Source organism: Harmonia axyridis, chromosome 5 (assembly GCF_914767665.1).
Source record: "Harmonia axyridis chromosome 5, icHarAxyr1.1, whole genome shotgun sequence".
Classification (NCBI taxonomy): Eukaryota; Metazoa; Arthropoda; class Insecta; order Coleoptera; family Coccinellidae; genus Harmonia; species Harmonia axyridis.
The window spans coordinates 5,754,047-5,773,901 of NC_059505.1; the positions used below are offsets into that span (position 1 = coordinate 5,754,047).

Consider the following 19,855-nt stretch of genomic DNA (forward strand, 5'->3'; position numbering starts at 1 on the left):
TCAACAAAGATTAACAAATTGGTACTTCGAATAAAATCACATTATAAATTATTTCGTATGCAATCAATGTTCTGTGTATATATATATACAGGGTGTTTCCAAATTAGATGTGAAGATAAGATAAGATAGATAAGATAAGATATTTATTGGTGATTAATACAAATAATACATTGTTTTCACACGTCATTAAGGGTAATTTACAAACAGCAGTATAAATAGTATATTAAATCTCGGCTCCAGAACAATATTATGCTAAAATAAATAAATATATAATAGAAACATAATATAAAATAAATAAATAAATAAATGCTATAAATAGTATATTAAATCTCAGCTCCAGAACAATATTATGCTAAATCAATTTCGTCCAGAGTCATATTATAAAATTCGTCAATTGAATAAAATACCTTCAATGTCAACATCTTTTTTATTTTTATCTTGAAAACGTTCATTCGCAGATTTTTCAGCCCACCAGGAAGTTTGTTGTACAAAGACACCGCTCGAAATCCAGGAGCGCGCTGGGATTTACTCAATCTTAGGAAATCTTTCCTAATGAGTGATTTGTTCCGTGTATCATATCCATGTATGTCAGATTGTAGCACATATTTATCCTTGTTTTTATGAATATATATAACACTCTCCAATATGAATAGCGATGGGAATGTAAGAATACCCAAATCTTTAAAGGCATTTCTACAGCAGTCACGGTAGCCCAGCCCTCCCAAAACTCTTATCGCTCGCCTCTGCAGTCTGAAAACAGCCTCACGACCCGCACTGTCCCCCCACAGCAGGACGCCATATTTCAGATGTGATTCTACCAGGGCAAAATATACGGAACGTAATATGTCCGGTGTCAGGGAAAAGGATAGAGTTCTCAGGGCAAAAATATTTCGACTCAGCCTGGCCAGTAGGTTGTCAATGTGGCTACTCCACGTGAGCGCCGAGTCCACATGAACACCGAGGAACTTTACTGAATGAACCATGTCGTCCCCATCAAACGGTCTCAAGGTCATAATCATATTGTATGTTTTCTCCTCATTCACACTGAGGCCGTTTGCCGTGAACCACTCCACGAGCCTCACTCGCTCTATACGTGAACGCTCAAGCAATGTCTGTGAGTTCACGTCTCTTATTGCGACTGTAGTATCATCTACAAATAATGTAGCTTCAACTTCAGGTATATAATCTGGTAGATCGTTAATATACACCAGAAATAGCACTGGTCCCAAAACTGAACCCTGTACCACTCCCATATTAATGGGGCTCATCTGAGAGCGTGTGCCGTCTGAGCTGACTATTTGATACCTCTCGCTCAAAAAAGAAGCCATCATGTCCATCGCCCTGTCGTCGAATCCATATCTTTTCAATTTTTCGAGGAGCTTATCGTGGGGTACACAATCAAAGGCCTTTGTAAGATCGACAAATGAGGCCAGACGGTGATCCTTATTCTCAAAGCTTTCGATAGTAGAGTTGACAAAATCGATGATCGCCTCAACTGTATTCCTCCCCTCGCGGAAGCCAAACTGACGATCAGTTAGCAAGTTGTTGCACTCGAGATATGCAACAATCTGTGTAGACATAACTTTTTCTAACACTTTCGAGAAGACAGGTACGAGAGAAATCGGACGGTAGTTGTTGACATCATTCTTGTCGCCCTTTTTGAATACAGGGATCACCTTGGAGACCTTTAAGCATTTAGGGAACTTGCCGGTGATCAACCCCTCGTTAATCAACTTGGTAAGCGGAGATATGATAGAATTGATATTTCTTTTCACTACTTTAATTGAAAGCCCATAGTAATCGGCAGAGTTACTATTTTTAATATTTCGTACTATATCTCTCACTACATTTTGTCCAACTTCCTGGAAACTGAATGTTTTCCCCGGTGGAATCTGTTTTCGGAAGGTCTCGTCGAAGCGCACGTTGGTTTGGGGTAGACCACGCAGAGCCTTCTGCGCAACAGTTGCAAAATGCGCACCGAAACTGTCAGCATCAATGTTGGCTAATTCCCGTTTGCTGCCGTCTTTGATATAACCATTTATTATGCGCCAGGCCGCTTTTGACTTGTTATCTGAGGATTCGATTTTGCTGTTGTAATAACATAATTTTGCTCTCTTTATTGCTTTTCTATACTCCAGACGTAGTTTGTTCCTGTGTTCGCGTAGATCAGACGATGCATAGTACTGATACATCGAGTTAATGAGCAACAAGTTTTCTCTAATGTCTCTTATTTCGCGGGTGAACCAACCGATATCAGCTCGTCTATCCTGGACTCTCAATTTTTTTTCCGGGAATGATATCACAAAATCTTCAACGATGTTCTGATGAAACATACTGAAGCGTGCCTCAAAACCCAAAGTATTGTCATAAATAAAACCCCAATCTCTTCTTTGGAGAGCACCATGCATCTCGAAAAAACCCTCGGCAGTAAGAGGTCGCAATTTTATGTACTTATATGGTTTAAGCTTATTGGGAATCCTCGCACTAAGGATCTGCGCATCATGGTCCGAGAACGCTGTCGGTATCACGTCCGCATACTCATCCTGTGCGTCAAAATTTGTGAAGATGTTGTCGAGACAATTATTGTTCCTGGTAGGCTGAAAAATTTTCTGCTTGAACCCGAAGGATGTCAAAAGATTTAGAAACGTTTTAGCCTCCCTATCTGGAACGAAGCTTGTGCCGGTATCGAATCTAATATTAAGATCACCACATAAAAAAACATTTTCATTACATACACTAATAATATCTAGTAAAGTCTCCAAATTGTCTATGAATATTCTGAAATTTCTGGAGGGCGCGGAGTATATACATACTACAACAAAATTAATTTTATTTAATTTCAACTTTATGGCAGATATCTCACAGTGAATTTCTAAAGACAGATCGCGAATTTTCATTATTGTTGGGGAATCGATGATAGTTCCACTCTGATTTACCAGTATCATAGATCCTCCATTTGATAGGTTCGTCCTTGTATATGCGTGACCCATGTACCAGCCATCCAGGCATATCCCTTCTGCCTCTGACTTGGTTAGCCAATGTTCAGTTAGGCACAACACATCTGGCGTATTGTACTGGGAGTATATCATGCACTCAAGGTCATTCATCTTATTTCGGACACTCTGTATGTTTAAATGCATCAAATTAATACTGGTTTTTCCATTTTTCTGTGCATCCCGGTAGACTAATCTATTTCCGGTCTCTCCCCCATACTTCTCCGAAAAAATTTCGAAACATATGCTCCGTTCGGCCATGCATCACTTTCTTTTGCCCTTGCTATGTTTTTGGCATCAATGGTTGTTTTGAAGGAACTATATTTGTCAGGGTGTTTGGATTGAAGTTTTTCACATTCAGCTTCAGGAAATATCGCCTTTGCCATATTCGTGAAATCCTCCAGAGTTGTATCGACAGATATTCTCGATACAAAAAGACTTACTTTTCTGTCAATGGCTTTCACAGGATTTTCTGTAGACGCTCCCGTTATCCTCCAGAACTGTTCCTTATTATTAACGTCTGAAGCACCGGATGTTGCTATAGGACGCTCAGCTTTCGTCTTTGTCATCCTCGTGATCCCTTTTCTATCGGGTTTCTTCCTATGCCTCACAGTTTGGAATTCATTGGTATTCGGTGACTCTTTCCCCGAAGACGAGCTATGAGGCGACAACTGTCGTTTATTGATTACAGGTGGAGCACTATCGATCACAATGTTAACATTGTCAGCTGTAGACCCGGGAACAACTACAGCCTCCACAACACTCTCATTTTCAACATTACTTCCAATCAAGTGGTCATCCGTGTTAACATATTTTCTTACGCCATGTTTAACCTCATTTATGGTGGACGCTGTTCCATATTCTTCAAGGAGACTTATATGTTTTTTAAGAATATTAATTTTATCCTGCAGTTCTTTGATCAGTATATTCTTCTGCTCAATGATCAAGTCCTTGTAATAGGCCTCTTTGTCCATCACAGATGGTTTGAATGAGGTATCTACATTGATACTATCTTTGGGTTCGTCTAACTCATGCATTGTCGTGTCCGATTTCGTGGAATACTCATAAAGCGATTCATTCAATCTAGAAAGCCTCATCTTCAGTTGTTCGATTTCCTCATCTTTTCCACACTCGTGTTCTCCACAACATTTTATCAGTCCATTTCTGTTTACGAAAGTGCCACACATTTTCAGTATGCAACTTGGGTGGTATTTAAAATTACAATTACTACAAACAACGAACAATTTTACTTCTTTGCCACATTTCTTACAGCACGAAACTGTGTCAATATTAGTTCTCGGAGCCATGTTGGATTGGATAGGAAATTCCGCCTTGAAATCCACTCTTCAGAGATATTATCCGATGAACAGTTAGTTGTACCTTCAAATCAATTTTACTCGGATCCTGTGTGGACAATATCTGATGAACACTTACTTGCATCCAGTGTTTACGTTTTTTCTTGTTGGAACCGAAAATGCGAATTACAGAACAAACGGCGGAAATACGGAGATTATTTGTTGAAACAGTTGGATGATACTGTAGTACAGTAGTGTATTATCGAAAGAGGTAATATTCACTTAATTATCTAAGGAAATTCGTGCAAAAGAACAGTTCTGTGAACCACACACACACAACATAGAATAATGAACTTTGAAGGAGGTGTTAGTATCGCTCATTTGCTTCCGATTGAGCCATATTCATTGATAACCGAAAATCAACAGTTTTGGAGATATTTGAGATCTTGTGTTTTTTGAAAAATGTCTTATCTTACTCCATTTTTTGACAATTTTATCTACGTTGATCAAGTTTGTATTTGGGATTATTTTGATCAGAAAAGAATATGATATGTAAGAAAGAAGCAAAACTATGCTGTATTAGATGTTGAATAAGAATTAGTATAATTTGAATGTTGGTGTACAAAGAAAAGAATATTAAATTTCTGATATGAATTTGCATGCAACATTCGAATTCCACAATATCTGTATGACAAAATCATTTTAAAAACCCTTCTTCATATCCTTAAAAAGTTTTCGTTAGAATAAAGGCCCTAGTTTTGTTTCAGCAGATTTTGATTCGAAAGGAGAAATAAGCAAAGAAAGGCAAGTAATGAATTGAATATTTTTTATTGCAATCAAACTCAAAATTTCAGTAAAAAAATTTATTAACAAATTATGTTTGAAATGACATCCACCATTCCTTATACAAACACGTGCCTTCTTTCTCATTTCTTCAGTTGTTACTTCCGGCTGAAATTTACTTGAATCTTCTCACTGCTTCCTCTATTCTAACGGCGTTAGATCCGGACTTCTCGCTGGTCACGAAAATAATCCAAAATTATAATCAAATTTGGTCAACGTAGAAATAATTGACAAAAAAAATGAAGTAAGGTGAGAAATCTTTCAAAGAGCAAAAGATCTCAAATATCTCGTAAACTGTTTGAGTCATACTAACTCCAAGGTTCACGTCTAATTTGGAAACACCCTGTATGCTCTCTTTGAAAGCACCCGTTCGCCCCCCTTTGCGTCTGCCACTGATTAATATACAGTACGAAGACCAAATTTTATTAAAGTCGGATAAATTAGTGCACAGATTTTAGGGAATATACCCTCCGTGCAACCAATCGGTTTTTGGAGGAAACTATGTTTATTCAGCACTAGAATGTCTTTTTTTTATTTTCCATTGCCATTTGAGTGACTTTTATTGCTGTCCATGGACATTTTTCATTTTGATATTGTTCCAGCATATATTTATTGAATTTATTTTCTTTTGTAAATTTTTCGAATGAATAAACATATTATATTATATTATTATAAGAATTGTAGAAGTTAAGGCTGTTATAAAAGTTAAAGACACACAGACCGAGCGACAGAGACAAAAACAACGTTGTTCAAAATCGTCAGAAATTTTTTTTCATCCCAAAAGTGATCACAAAGCAAAAATTAAATTTTTTCAATAAAAAATTTAAGATTTCCGATGAAACGTATTTATTAGACTCAAACAAGTTACTTCTATATTTTTAGCGGTGCGACCACTTTCACTTGATATATTTTTGGTGGATGCGCCGACACATATTAACAGAAATAACTATGAATACTCAATCAATATGTGATATAAACAAAAAAATCACTAATCTAATGAAGTCCAATTCATTGTCTACTGGGAATTCCCTAACGAATCGTCGTCATTGGCTAAAAAACATTGAATATTATGAATCATCTCCAATGACGTCAAAGGAGTGACGTGGAGTTCAAGAGACTCCAACGTAGATTTCTCTGAAGAAAGTCTGCAGTGTTGCCTGGTTTCATTGAAATAGGGAGATCTGAAAAGTTCAAAATCTTTAACACTGAGGAAAATATTACATTCTACCTACCTAATGGGAAAAGAGAAAACTTAAATGAAATTCAGTTTATTCATATAAAATAATTAGTCAACTGGCATGCCGAAATTAAGTATGATCGAATTATCAGAACCCCTCTTTTGATCATAGGTAATCTAACCGACAACAATGACATCTTTATAAATCACATCTCCTATATACATATTCAGTTATGTGGTCTACGAAGATGCAATAGGCGCATTTTTTTATAAAATAAATACCCAATTGGAATGCCGAAATTAGGTATGATCGCTCTATCAGAACTTCAAAACCCATCCTATATAAATCATAGATAAACTAACCGACAACAATGACATCTTAATAAACCACCTTTCACAGTTATGGGATGTCCAAAGACGCAATAGGCGCATGAATGAATTAACACACAAAAACTGTTGTCGGTATTGTTTTTCTAGATTTTTTTTTGAGTAGTTTGCCTAATGACATCTCTCTTCGAAACATACAGAATGTCAAAACTACGTAATAAAAAACCATTCCATACGGTATTAAGGTATCGATCCTACTAGAAACTAGAGAATAATCCCATCTTTCATTCTGAATGTTTGAAATCCAAATGCATATCAAATAGCTGGATAATTCCAGAAATCTACACAAACGTGACAACTCTGCAAGGTCATCTCTATCTAGCAGTTCTCCCACCCGGCTCGTGGGATTTATTTCGGAATGGTATCACTACGTATATTATTGCTGTAGTCTTTTTATCACTTCATTAGACAAGACAAGTCAACATACTCATTCTCATTGTTATTTTCGTGCCACAAAATAGCTGTTGTGTAACTGTCTTGTTGTAATTATTACTGTCAAGTATATTATTTTCGTTGATCCGGTGAGTATTCTTATGTTTCTAAGTGATTTGTGAATTTCTTCTCTTCAACTCAATTCAGATAACGTTTCACAATTAGCTGGTTCCTAATATAACTTTGAACGATTGCCTGTTATTTTTGCGAAACTCCTGTTTTCAGTTAAGGGCGTGAACTTGTGATATGGTTTGTTATGATCTCATTTGTGGATTAATTTATTGACGTTTTACGGGAAAGTTGGTCATGGGTTAGCGGTTTACATAGTCAACAGGTTTTATTCGGAAAATCCGTAGGAATTATATTTCTTTTGCTGAATAACTGATGGCAATATACATATTCCTTTGAAATAAGCCTAGTTCATATGAGAACTTAAACTTCGCAAATTTTTGAAATTTTATTTATATCACAACCTATTGCAAGAAGTTAATTAATGTTGTTTCAAAAGGTTTGAAGCACTCAGAAACGAAAACGATTTAGCTCTGGAATTTTAATGTATTCCATTTTGCAACTAGAAATATACCCATTTCTTACATAATTCAAATTTTCCAAGAAAATAGGATCAGTATACGTCCGATAAGTGTCTAATGAATGTTTACTAATAGGTACCTACCTAGGTACTCACTTATGTGATAACCTCATTATTCAACAGGTATAAAATGGAAAAATCCCTTCAGATCTATATGAAAACACTTGCATTTCTAAATATTACAGATTTCCTAGAATATTGGAAAACGCAAAATAAAATTTCGCAGGTCATAATTATTTACTCAAGTTATCATGAATGACAATTATTTACATGTTATCAAATGGAGTCCACTTCTTATCAAAGATCCAACTAAAAATAATAATGAATAATCAAATCTTTGTTTCAGAATATACCAAAATGAGTTATCCAGGATACCCACAGGTAAGAACAAGCAATAATAATAAGTTTGACTATTTTCGCTTTTAAAAACTTCAACAGAAGTCGTACTTTATTGTCCGAACCGCAAATTAATTATATTATGAGATAATTTAATATTGAGCTTAAACTTAGTGGAATGTAAGCTTTAGAATGATCCATGCAAACAAGAGAAGAGAGATTTTCTTCGTCATTCCATATAATAAACCATTAAAAAACGATTCCAGAAACTATAACACTCCAAGTTTTATAGTTCTCAAGATGCTTTCAGTTAGCATCGAATTTGGGACACCTTGTACAAGTCAAATAGTCATCCTGTATATGAATAAGAAAAGTAATTTATCATGTCAGAATTGTCAGTTATTTTTTTTTTTGTTATTTGTATCTTCTTTGGTTCTTGTAGTGCAAGTCACTTGAAATTTCGCATCAAGTTTGAAGTTGTGATTACACATCAATTTTATCATCGTTTTGTTTTTCGGTATTTTGCTTGAATTTCCTATCATTCTGAAGACGAAATCAACAAGAAAGTTTGTTTGCCACTTGAAATTATTATTCTACATATAAATGCAAAATTTCATCTCAATTAAATTCGTAGGCCACATTTTCGAAACTCCTTGTCTGATTTTCCTCATTGACGAACTTGACCGCGCTATTCGAGATCCGAAATTACCCTGAACATTTCAAGTCTTCAGATTTTCCAACGCGGTATTCGAAATCCGAACACACCCTGAAAATTTCAAGTCCCTAGATTTTTCCGTTCTAGAGTTTACAGACGTTCGAACAGAAATGAATTCGAACACGGAATCGTCATCGGTCATCAATTTATTAAAATTCGAAAATAACATACATCGTAATGAAATCAATAACTAAAAAAAAATTCAATTTCGTTTTTTTTTCTGTCAATTGATCATACAGATTGAAATAAGTAAATACCTCAGAGAAATAAACATAGATAGAGGGAGCAGATATCATTTTTAGAAAGCAAATTTTGCCTCTAACATGAACTATAAAATTTGACATGAAGCGCGCGGAAATTAAAACATCAATGATACGATTTTTCACTCTATTCGCGAGTTTCTCCACAAAGAACGCACTTCTTATGTCCCATAGTGAATCAATGTTTCATATTAACCCGAAATATATTGAAATAAATACCTAAATATATCAGAAATTCAGAAAAAAAACTTCAAGCGCGCCAAACGACGTGAAACAACCGATGACACTAGGAGAGCAAAAGTTGCCAAACCCTGGATTTCAGCAGGCAGATACAGAAAATAATAAATATTCTGCTTATTTTAAATTCGACATTTACGAAAATATCAGATTTCAAATATTCAAATTTGCATATTCAGTAGGGAATCCCTCAAATAAATATATTTAATTCAACATTCAATATAATATACATTCATAATGATATAGTAAAATTGTGGATTTGAAAATATATCACAATCCGACAACGTAATCTAACCACGTTGGGGAAATGTAAAAATTGCTTATACTTCCTCCATCTATGTTTTACTCTAGGTAAATATCCATCTACTCTTCTCATTATTGAATGTGGTGTCTTGTTTTGCTTAAATTTAATGTGGTGTTTGCAGTACTAGCTTTATTGAATAATAATTTGCTTGGAGTGTCTAACTTCAATTGAATTTTGTTTCGGTTGGCTAAAGGTCTAACTCATATTTATTCCACACATAACAATCAATGATCATTAACAATAAATGTCATCTTTCAACATTACATTCAATAACCTACCAATATTCCATTGAAATCGATTAATAGTAAAGAAAATGAAAATACCTGTTTTTTCCATGATAAGCTGTTATCTTCTTATCACATTTAATGTGTTACATAAGTCGTTGGAATGGAATAGATAAGCAGTTTAACTTGACACTCGAAAACCTCATTTGGTTGTACATATATCACTTTGAATTATATGTAACTCTGTACAAGCTGCTACTGCAAACCGTATATTTTAACTTTTTCTTTACCTGAACAAAAATCTTCTTCAACTACAGGGTGGTAAAACCTATCCCCAACAACAATATTCAGGAGGGGGAGCACCTTATCCTTCCACGAACGCTCCTCCAGGAGGAGGAGTATTTCCGCCAAGTGTGGGGTTTAGCGTAAATTCCCCAATATACATGCCGCAACCTTATCCTACCGCTGGTGCAGGTTATCCCTCCCAGGGAGGTACTGGATATCCTCCTCAAGGAGGAGCAGGATTCCCTCCAAGTGGAGGAGCAGGATTACCTCCAAGAGGGGGAGCAGGATACCCTCCAAGTGGAGGAGCAGGGTATCCTCCTCAAGGAGGTGCTGGCTACCCTCCTAGTGGAGCATCAGGGTATCCTGGTCAAAAAGGAGCAGGTTACCCTTCAAGTGGAGGTTCGGCCTATCCTCCCCAAAGCGCTTCTGCGTATCCCTCTCATGGAGGATCGAGCTACCCACCTCAACCGAGTGCTGGTTATCCTTCTTCTACTGGGAAAACCTATCCACCGGCTCCCATCGGGGGAGCACCCCATTCCGCTTCTCCTTATCCTTCTGGAGGTGCTTCCCCGTATGGAGGTCAACATCATCAAGGAGGTCAATATCCTCAGGGTCATCATTCACCCAGCGGACACTCCCATCACTATCCAAACACTGGTCACCACGTTGCACCATTTCATAAGGTACATATTGTTGAAATTGATAGCGCGGTAATAAAGGGTGTTTTTTTTAGAGCTATAGAACTTTAAATTGCAATAACACAACGATGGATTATTCGATTGACATGAATTCTATTTATCCGCAAGATAATCTTGTGGCTTTACATTTTAAATATGATTTCTGGCATATGACCGCCACGGCTGGCTCGGATGTAGTCCAATCTGGACGTCCAATTTTCGATGACTTTTTCCAACATTTGTGGCCGTATATCGGCAATAACACGGCGAATGTTGTCTTCCTAATGGTCAAGGGTTTGTGGCTTATCCGCATAGACCAATGACTTTACATAGCCCAATGACTTTACATAGCCCCGCTGAAAGTAGTCTAGCGGTGATAAATCACAAGATGTTGGAGGCCAATTCACAGGTCCAAAACGTGAAATTAGGCGGTCACCAAACGTGTCATTCAATAAATCGATTGTGGCACGAGCTGTGTGACATGTTGCACCGTCTTGTTGGAACCACAGCTCCTGGACATCATGGTTGTTCAATTCAGGAATGAAAAAATTAGTAATCATGGCTCTATACCGATCACCATTGACTGTAACGTTCTGGCCATCATCGTTTTTAAAGAAGTACGGACCAATGATTCCACCAGCCCATAAAGCGCACCAAACAGTCAGTTTTTCTGGATGTAACGGTGTTTTGACATACACTTGACGATTAGCTTCACTCTAAATGCTGCAGTTTTGTTTGTTGACGTAGCCATTCAACCAGAAGTGCGATTCATCGCTAAACAAATTAAATTATACGTAGTGCGCACAGAACCATTATTTTCGAAAAAAAATTGCACTATTTGCAAGCGTTGTTCAGGCGTGAGTCTACTCATGATGAATTTCCAAACCAAACTGAGAATAAATCACTTGACAGCTGTTAAATCGGTCGCCATCTTGAACAGTAATGCCAACTTAAAGTTATATACCTCGAAAAGAAACACCCTATATTAATCCTGTTTTCTTAACTATACTAGGTATTTTACAAGAGAAAATCATTTGGAATTATTCAAGTGTCGCGTTTGTTATGATGACTAATCCAACCATGAAATCAAGTACTCCGTTTCATTGCTTTGGAGGTATTTAACAAAGTCATTTTATTTCCTTTTGTATAAATATGTACGCTTGTCAAGGTCGATGGAACAAACGCTTCGAATGTGTATAAATGAGTCTACTAGGATTTCTTAGAAAACTAACACGTCACTCAATAAGTCCTGGGCGTTTTTTTTCTCGTTTGAAGCAAGAGTTAAGTCTGGATCCAGATACTGAAGGTTAAGTGTTGTTTTTTGAAAAAATGGATAAAAACGAGGTGCGTGTATGGATAAAGACACTATTTTTATATGAAAAAATAGTGTACAAGCAAAACATTGGTTTGATAAGTGTTATTCAAACTTTGCTTCATCGCCAACAAAGATGTTAAAAGATGCTCCATGGAAAAAATTGGCTCTAATGAAAAAGTTATTGCCGAGATTGAAGCATATTTCGAAGGCAAAAACGAATCTTACTACAGAAAAGGTATTGAAAATTAGAGGAGGGTGGGAATACATGTTGACTATGTGTATTTACTGGACTTATGGAGTGGTGTTAAGTACTTTTTCATTTTGTGGTAATAAAAATTAGATAACAGGCCAATTGAAAAGTCCCCGGTCTACCATAGTAAAACACATTTTTTTTGGCCAAATTCGATTTTATTATTCAGCATAGTTACCTTCAAGGGCGATACAGCGATTATAGCGATCTTCCAACTTTTCCATACCATTTTTGTAGTACGATTTGTCTTTCGCTTCAAAATCGACCTCAGTTTCGGCAATTACTTCTTCATTGGCGCTGAATTTCATTCCAGCGAGCATTCTTTCGAAGTCTGAGAACAGGAAAAAGTCGCTGGGGGCCAAATCTGGCAAATACGGTGGATGCAGAACCAATTCGAAGCCCAATTCATGCCATTTTATTTTTTCGTCAGTGACAGCCTCTTTTGGGCGTGTGGCGCTGCATCCGCCGTCTTCGGTGCTCATTTCACCACGTTTAAACTTAGCATAGCAATAAATGATGGTTGATTTTCCTGAAACTCTTCAATTTTCCGGAAACTCTTCAACAAGCCAAGATTTTGCTTCAACTGTATTTTTCCCTTCAAAAAACAATATTTCATCAGCACACGTAATTCTATTTTTTTTTCAAATAACAAAAATAGCTACACTCACAATGTCATAATTCACAAACTAATGGTCGGTTTGCTGTCAAATGTTGACAGTTGACACTTATCGTTTGAAGGTTGGTACTAACTAAAAATCATATGGATTTAATACTAGCACCGCCGTCTGTGCATCAGACAGGGGACTTTTCAATTAGCCTAATTCCACTGAAATAATTGATACAAAACAAAATATTATATGTACAATCCAGTGATATTAGAATCGTCCTACTTACTAAAAGAGAACAATTTCTTCAACAATTCTCTAGAATAACCAGAAAGAGGTGTACCTACTCTAATTTTGGAAGTTTTGAACGTAATTTATTCATAGATCACTGATTTCTTTTTGGACGGCTGCACCCAGTCTTCATCGGCTGCATTTCCAATAACTTCAAAACTTAAGATACGCTTAGTATCACCAAGATTCCTAACTTAAGTTTGGTGAATAATTAATTAGGATCTGCTGCTGCAGATTATGAATGTTTGGATCGATGGATAGATAGTGCTTCTTAGGGGTGGAATTGATAATGATTTTCGGGTCCTCTTCTTGAGATGTGGGTTCTTCCTTGCTGGTTTAAGAAATAAGATCTTTAATGGCAGGAGAAATATATGTAGGCTTGGTTAATCGATCGTCTAGAGGTATGATTCGATTACCTGGCCTTTCGTCTTCTTCTTCGTTACTTTGTTGGATTTGTAATAATTAAACTCTTTTCAATTATTTACATCTATTTACAAAGCCACAATTATACAGTACAAACTCAGTATTGAGAAGATCCTAATTACGTCTTAATTACAAGTTTCTCACTACGGTACTGAATTTCGTCTTTAACTCTAGTTTAATTACTCGAAACGTCTTCGTTTATCACGTCTTCGTCGTACTTCAAGTTTTCGGTCGTCTCGTCTTTGATATGTTCGCGACTCGTCTTTACGTCGTACGTCTTAAGTTGACCGACCGAACTTGTTCTGTCTCCCGTCTTAGACTTAACTTCAACTTTACCCGTACTTCGGCTTAATTTGAACTGTACTCTCTACCGATTGGAACTACCCTGTCTCGAATATCGACCTCCTTTCTCTCGGTTTAACCACACCCTTAGGGAAAGTACCATCCCCTAGTCCAATAAGAGCTTTGCCGTACCGCCCACAAAGATCTTCGCGGATTCCTGGAAATCGAATATTCTAGAAGGACTAGAACCTGATACACAGATGTAACACATCTGGTACAACCGTCTTGTTCTCGAACTTTTCCAACCCCAGTAAGTCTCTTAAGATTTACAACCGACATGACACATCTTCGACACCCCGAAGAATTACACATCCTTTTTACATTATGTACAATAACAATTCGTTCCCTGTAAATCAATTGAAACTGTCATGCCCTCGAAACTAAAAGAAACTAATAGGTCTCCAAGCATCCGGTTGACCATCGCAATTATTTACAGGGAACAATAATTGGATCCTACATATATACCAGGAGAAAATCACGAAGACTGAAAGAATATTTCTTCAATGTTTTGTTGTCTCTTCCCAGCCTCTATGAGGCCTATCAGATGCTTAGAACTTGTACGAGTAAAGAGGACCGGTTGTGTTTCTTTGTAGACTTTACTGTAACCCAACGTCACTTCTGGCACTGCACTTCAATTTTTTACTGTGAAAAATTGGACGGTTCCATTTGATTTTGTGAATGTTTTTTTTTCAAGGTTTTTGTAAAGAAAAAGGTTCATCAGAGTTGACTAGTACACATGAGCTAAACAAAATCCTTGAGCTCGAAGAAGTCATAACTATGTTAGTCATCTCGACTGGTCTGCAGCATAAACCAGACTTAAAATGTCCACCTCATGTTGTCGTTGCCTAGACGTGTGTAGGAGTATCTAATCAAGGCATTTGGAAACACATTCTGGCAAGACGTTCTCAGCCAATTTTTATGGCGGAACGCCTGATGAAAATCATCAGTACGACAACTCAGTGGTATCTGCCAATTACACCTCTCCACCTGCATTGCAGAACGTAGTGGTATAATGAGGATAGAGCACGTGCAAGTTATAAGGGCAGAACAGTAACGCTTGGCGTATGTTCGGTGCTGTCGCTGCGATGCCGCAACATATATGGGTTTTATGCTGCACTTACGGCCAACTAAAAGTTACCACATTACTACCTAATTTATCTATGTTGATCAAATTTGTTGCAAATATCGATTCATTCTTGATATCAGACTACAAAATGGCCAAAAAATTGAACATGATCCCTTTGATTACTTCTAATATCACTGGGTATATTTGTCAATCAATTCTTAGTTTCATTGCCTGGAGACATGAAAAACAGAGTATCTGTATCTAGGCGTTAATGAAAGTATGTTTTTTGGTATAAAAATTTATTGCTATGTAGCATTGATCTTCCCAGGTCGAGAAATAGATCCTGGAATTTTCAAAGCTAAATTTCACATATCGCATTAAAATAAGTCAATTTCCTTAAAACTATATTGCTTCACTAACAGTTATGGAGCTAAGGATTGTTCAGTGTTCAAACTTTTTTTTTCTAGGGAACCCCCACTTTGGTACCAGCACATCATGCCAACCCAAGGGAAGATGCAGAAATTCTCAGAAAAGCAATGAAAGGATTCGGAACAGACGAGAAAGCCATCATAAACGTTTTAACGAAAAGAACTAACGCTCAACGGCTACCAATCATCGTAGAGTTCAAAACAATGTACGGAAAGGTAAATTGACTCTACTTAAATATTATTCCACTATTTAATGATCCTATGTATGTCTCTAGGACTTGATCGAAGACCTGAAGAGCGAACTAAGTGGAAATTTCGAAAATGTTATCGTAGCTATGATGACGCCCTTGCCACAATATTATGCCAAAGAGTTGCACAGAGCTATCTCTGGCATTGGAACCGATGAAGACATCCTGATAGAGGTTATGTGCACCTTGTCGAACAATGAGATCAGAACTATTAGACAGGCATACCAACATCGTAAGTAAATTCTCCGAAACCAATGAATTAAGTAGATATTTGTAAAACCAGCCCAATAACTAATCAACTCTTTCAGATTATGGAAGTTCTCTCGAAAGTGACCTGAAAGGCGACAGCTCTGGAACATTCAAACGTCTCTTAGTATCTCTTTGCGCAGCCGGCAGAGATGAAAGCATGGTTACAGATATTCATCAGGCTCGTTATGATGCCCAACAATTATTGAGAGCAGGTAATTATTTCTAAAATTTAATTGAATTTTAGTCACGAGCATAGAGTAATAAACATAGCTCAATTTTTACATGTCCCTAACATGGTTAGATTATGTTGTCAGACTGTGATATATTTTCAAATCCACAATTTTACTTAATCATTATAAATGTATATTATATTGAATAAAATATATTCATTTGAGTGAATATGCAAATTTGAACATTTGGAATCCGATATTTTTCCTGATTGTCGAACTTATAATGAGCAGAATTTTTATTATTTTCTGAATCTACCTGCTAAAATCCAAGGTTTGACAACTTTTGCTCTCCTAGTGTCATCGGTTGTTTCAAGTCGTTTGAAGTTTGTTTTCTGAATTTAAGATATATTTAGGTATTTATTTCATTATATTTTGAGTTAATATGAAACGTTGATTCACTAAGGAACATAATAAGTTCGTTATTTGTGGAGAAACTCGCGAAATGAGTGAAATATCGTATCATTGATGTTTTCATTACCGCGCGCTTCATGTCAAATTTGACAGTACATGTTGGGGACAAAATTTGGGTCACGAGAAAGCTGCTACAAGCATTCTTCAAAAAACTTTATGTACAGGGTGTTTTCGAATTTGATTCTTTTTTCACTGAAGATAGAACGTGCTTTTCAAAGCCTCAATTTCCTCTACTCTAGACAATTTCATTCCATGTAACAATTAAGTAATAATTTAAGGTAACTGTAGGGTAATTCTCAAATTAATATGCACATAAAATTTCCAGGAGAGCTACAGTTAGGTACCGACGAATCCACATTCAATATGATATTATGCCAACGAAACTATGCTCAACTAAAGCTTATTTTCGAAGAATACCAGAACTTGACTGGTCATGACATTGAAAAAGCGGTCAAGAACGAATTTTCTGGAAGCTCCGAGGACTGCATGCTCGGTATTATACGAGCAATTAAGAATAAACCAGCCTTTTTCGCAAAATGTTTACACAAATACATGGAAGGAATAGGAACAGAAGATAAGAACTTAATTAGGGTTATAGTTACAAGATGTGAAATTGATATGGTAGAAATCAAAAGAGAATTCCACTCAAAGTATGGAAAATCTTTGAAGGATGCAATAAGGGTAAGTGCTCATATTTTCATTTTTTTTTAAATAGCAAGCGCGGATATAGACTACATTTAGGCATCCAATTTCAAATCTTCCAAAAAAAAAAACCACAACACAAATAAAATAGTAAAAGATTAGCAATTTAAGATAAAGGTTTTCATATCCAATGACTACCAAAAAGTTTTTCCTTCATTATAAAATGAATTTGTTCCATACTCCACGTAAATATCTTATTCGGCAACTTACAATAATATACCTACGTCAATATTACTAAAAAACTTATCAATGGTGTATATTTTTTCAGGATGAATGTTCAGGAGACTACAAAAGATGTCTTTATGCTCTCATTGGTGAACCTTGATTCCATACTACATTCGACTGTGATTAAGAAAAGTGTTTGATCCATATAATTTGGCTTGCGAAAGTTTTATTAAGGTATTAACTATTACTCAAAGTGTCAAATTAATTCCTCTTACCTACAGAAATATTTTTAGTCGTTATATTAATTGTTGTTATGTTTTCAAATGTCTCAATGTGTATTTCTATTCAATATTATATTATTATTGAAAATCTATCTACAATGAAAAAATAACCTATTTATGTAAATTTCATAGTTTTTATACAAAATACATAATTAAAGTATAATAAATTCTCCATGTGTCATAGTGATCATTTTATTTCTAGATATAAGTTCCTTCTGCTATGATGAATAAATGAAAATTTTGGATCATCATGAAATTGAAAGAATGTATTATGTGACAACAAAATTTCAAAGATCATTGAAATTGAAATGAAAATGAAAGTGTGCACTTTCAGCCATACGCATAACGTTTTTTGGAATATTCACAATCTCCATCGAAAAATCAAACATGTACAGGGTGGGCAAATAAGCGAGGTAAGCGGCTACATCTCAGGATCCACTCATCGTAGAAACTTGCGGTTAAAATTTTTACCTCTAAAGTGTACAAGAAAACACTCTGGAAATTGTTTTGAAGTTCATACCTCTACCGCTAGAGGGCGTAATAGCTATCGTCGAGTAGAAAAATGAAATTCACTCGAAAATGTTCCATATAAAGTTGAAGAAAAAAAATCATCACTGTTAACCTTGGAAAATTCTCTATCTTTTTGAATTGTCACTTTCGATTTTACGACATCAAAAAAGGGAAGAGAAAAGGGAGAAATCTGACTGATTGAAATGCCTGTAACTTCAGTTCGGCTCAACATTTTTGAGCAAATCAGATCACGTCTGAAAGATAATATCTTGTTGATTGAGGACAAAATATACTCATGATAAATTTGTTTTTGCTGCTTTCGATAGGGGGCGCTAAGTCAGAAGTTCATTTTTTTGTTCATTTTACTCCGAAATTTCGAATGTAATGATAGGATTTTCTTAACAGAAACAGAAGTTCCATCAAATTTGCCTCAAAAAAAGGTCGCAAAACGATAGTTTCAGGCGTTCCGAAAAAAGATATTCTTCAACTGATGCACTGCGAAAAACCAAATTGTGTCTTTAGGTTCTGACAAAAACAGATACCCCATCAAATTTGTATAAAAAACCTGCAGGTCGCAAAGCGATAGCTTCAGACGTTCTGGAGTTATGGCGGAAAGAAGACACAATTTAGTTTTTCAGTGCATCAGTTGAAGAATATCTTTTTTCGGCCATAACTCCAGAACGCCTGAAGCTATCGCTTTGCGACCTTTTGGGTTTTTCATACAAATTTTATGAGATTTCTGTTTCTGTCAAACTTGAAGACACAATTTGGTTTTTCGCCGTGCATCAGTTGAAGAATATCTTCTTTCGGCCATAATTTCAGAACGCCTGAAACTATCGCTTTGCGACCTGCAGGCTTTTTCATGCAAATTTGATGGAATTTCTGTTTCTGTTAAGAAAATCCTATCATTACATTTGAAATTTCGAAGTAAAATGAACAAAACGATGAACTTATGACTTAGCGCCCTCTATCGAAAGCAGCAAAAACAAATTCATCATGAGTATATTTTGTCCTGAATCAACAAGATATTATCTTTCAGACGAGAACTAATTTGCTCAAAAATGTTGAGCCAAACTGAAGTTACAGGCACTTCAATCAGTCAGATTTCTCCCTTTCACCTACCCTTATTTGATGTAGTAAAATCGAAAGTGACAATTCAAAAAGATAGAGAATTTTACAAGGATTACAATGATGATATTTTTTCTTCAACTTCATATGAAACATTTACGAGTAAAATTCATTTTTCTACTCGACGATAGCTATTACGCCCCCTAGCGGTAGAGGTATGAACTTCAAAACAATTTCCAGTGTGTTTTCTTGTACTCTTCAGTGGTAAAATTTTTTTCCGCAAGTCTCTACGATGAGTGGATCCTGAGATGTAGCCGCTTACCTCGCTTATTTGCCCACTCAGTACAATGCGAAATCTAGAGATTTCACGTTTGCGAATAAGCAAGCCACACTTTTTGTCTAGAAGAGCTTCCCAGAAAGTATCTAGTATATTTCGTTCAAGAGTTATCATGTACCCGGGCGACTTGCCAGAAAGAATCAGTTTTATCCTCAAATCCTTCATCAGTCAGTAGAAACC

General features: G+C 36.2%; 1 protein-coding gene across 1 annotated transcript; it reads left to right on the forward strand.

Annotated features, from left to right (window-relative positions):
- Window positions 1–7,041: 7,041 nt before the first annotated feature.
- LOC123679802 (annexin B9-like) lies at window positions 7,042–17,941 on the forward strand. Its single transcript, XM_045617291.1, has 8 exons — window positions 7,042–7,216; window positions 8,063–8,097; window positions 10,110–10,760; window positions 15,514–15,690; window positions 15,750–15,954; window positions 16,031–16,183; window positions 16,938–17,293; window positions 17,583–17,941. The coding sequence occupies exons 2-8, from the start codon at window positions 8,074–8,076 to the stop codon at window positions 17,637–17,639; spliced, it is 1,623 nt and encodes a 540-aa protein (XP_045473247.1). The 5' UTR covers window positions 7,042–7,216; window positions 8,063–8,073; the 3' UTR covers window positions 17,640–17,941.
- Window positions 17,942–19,855: the final 1,914 nt, after the last annotated feature.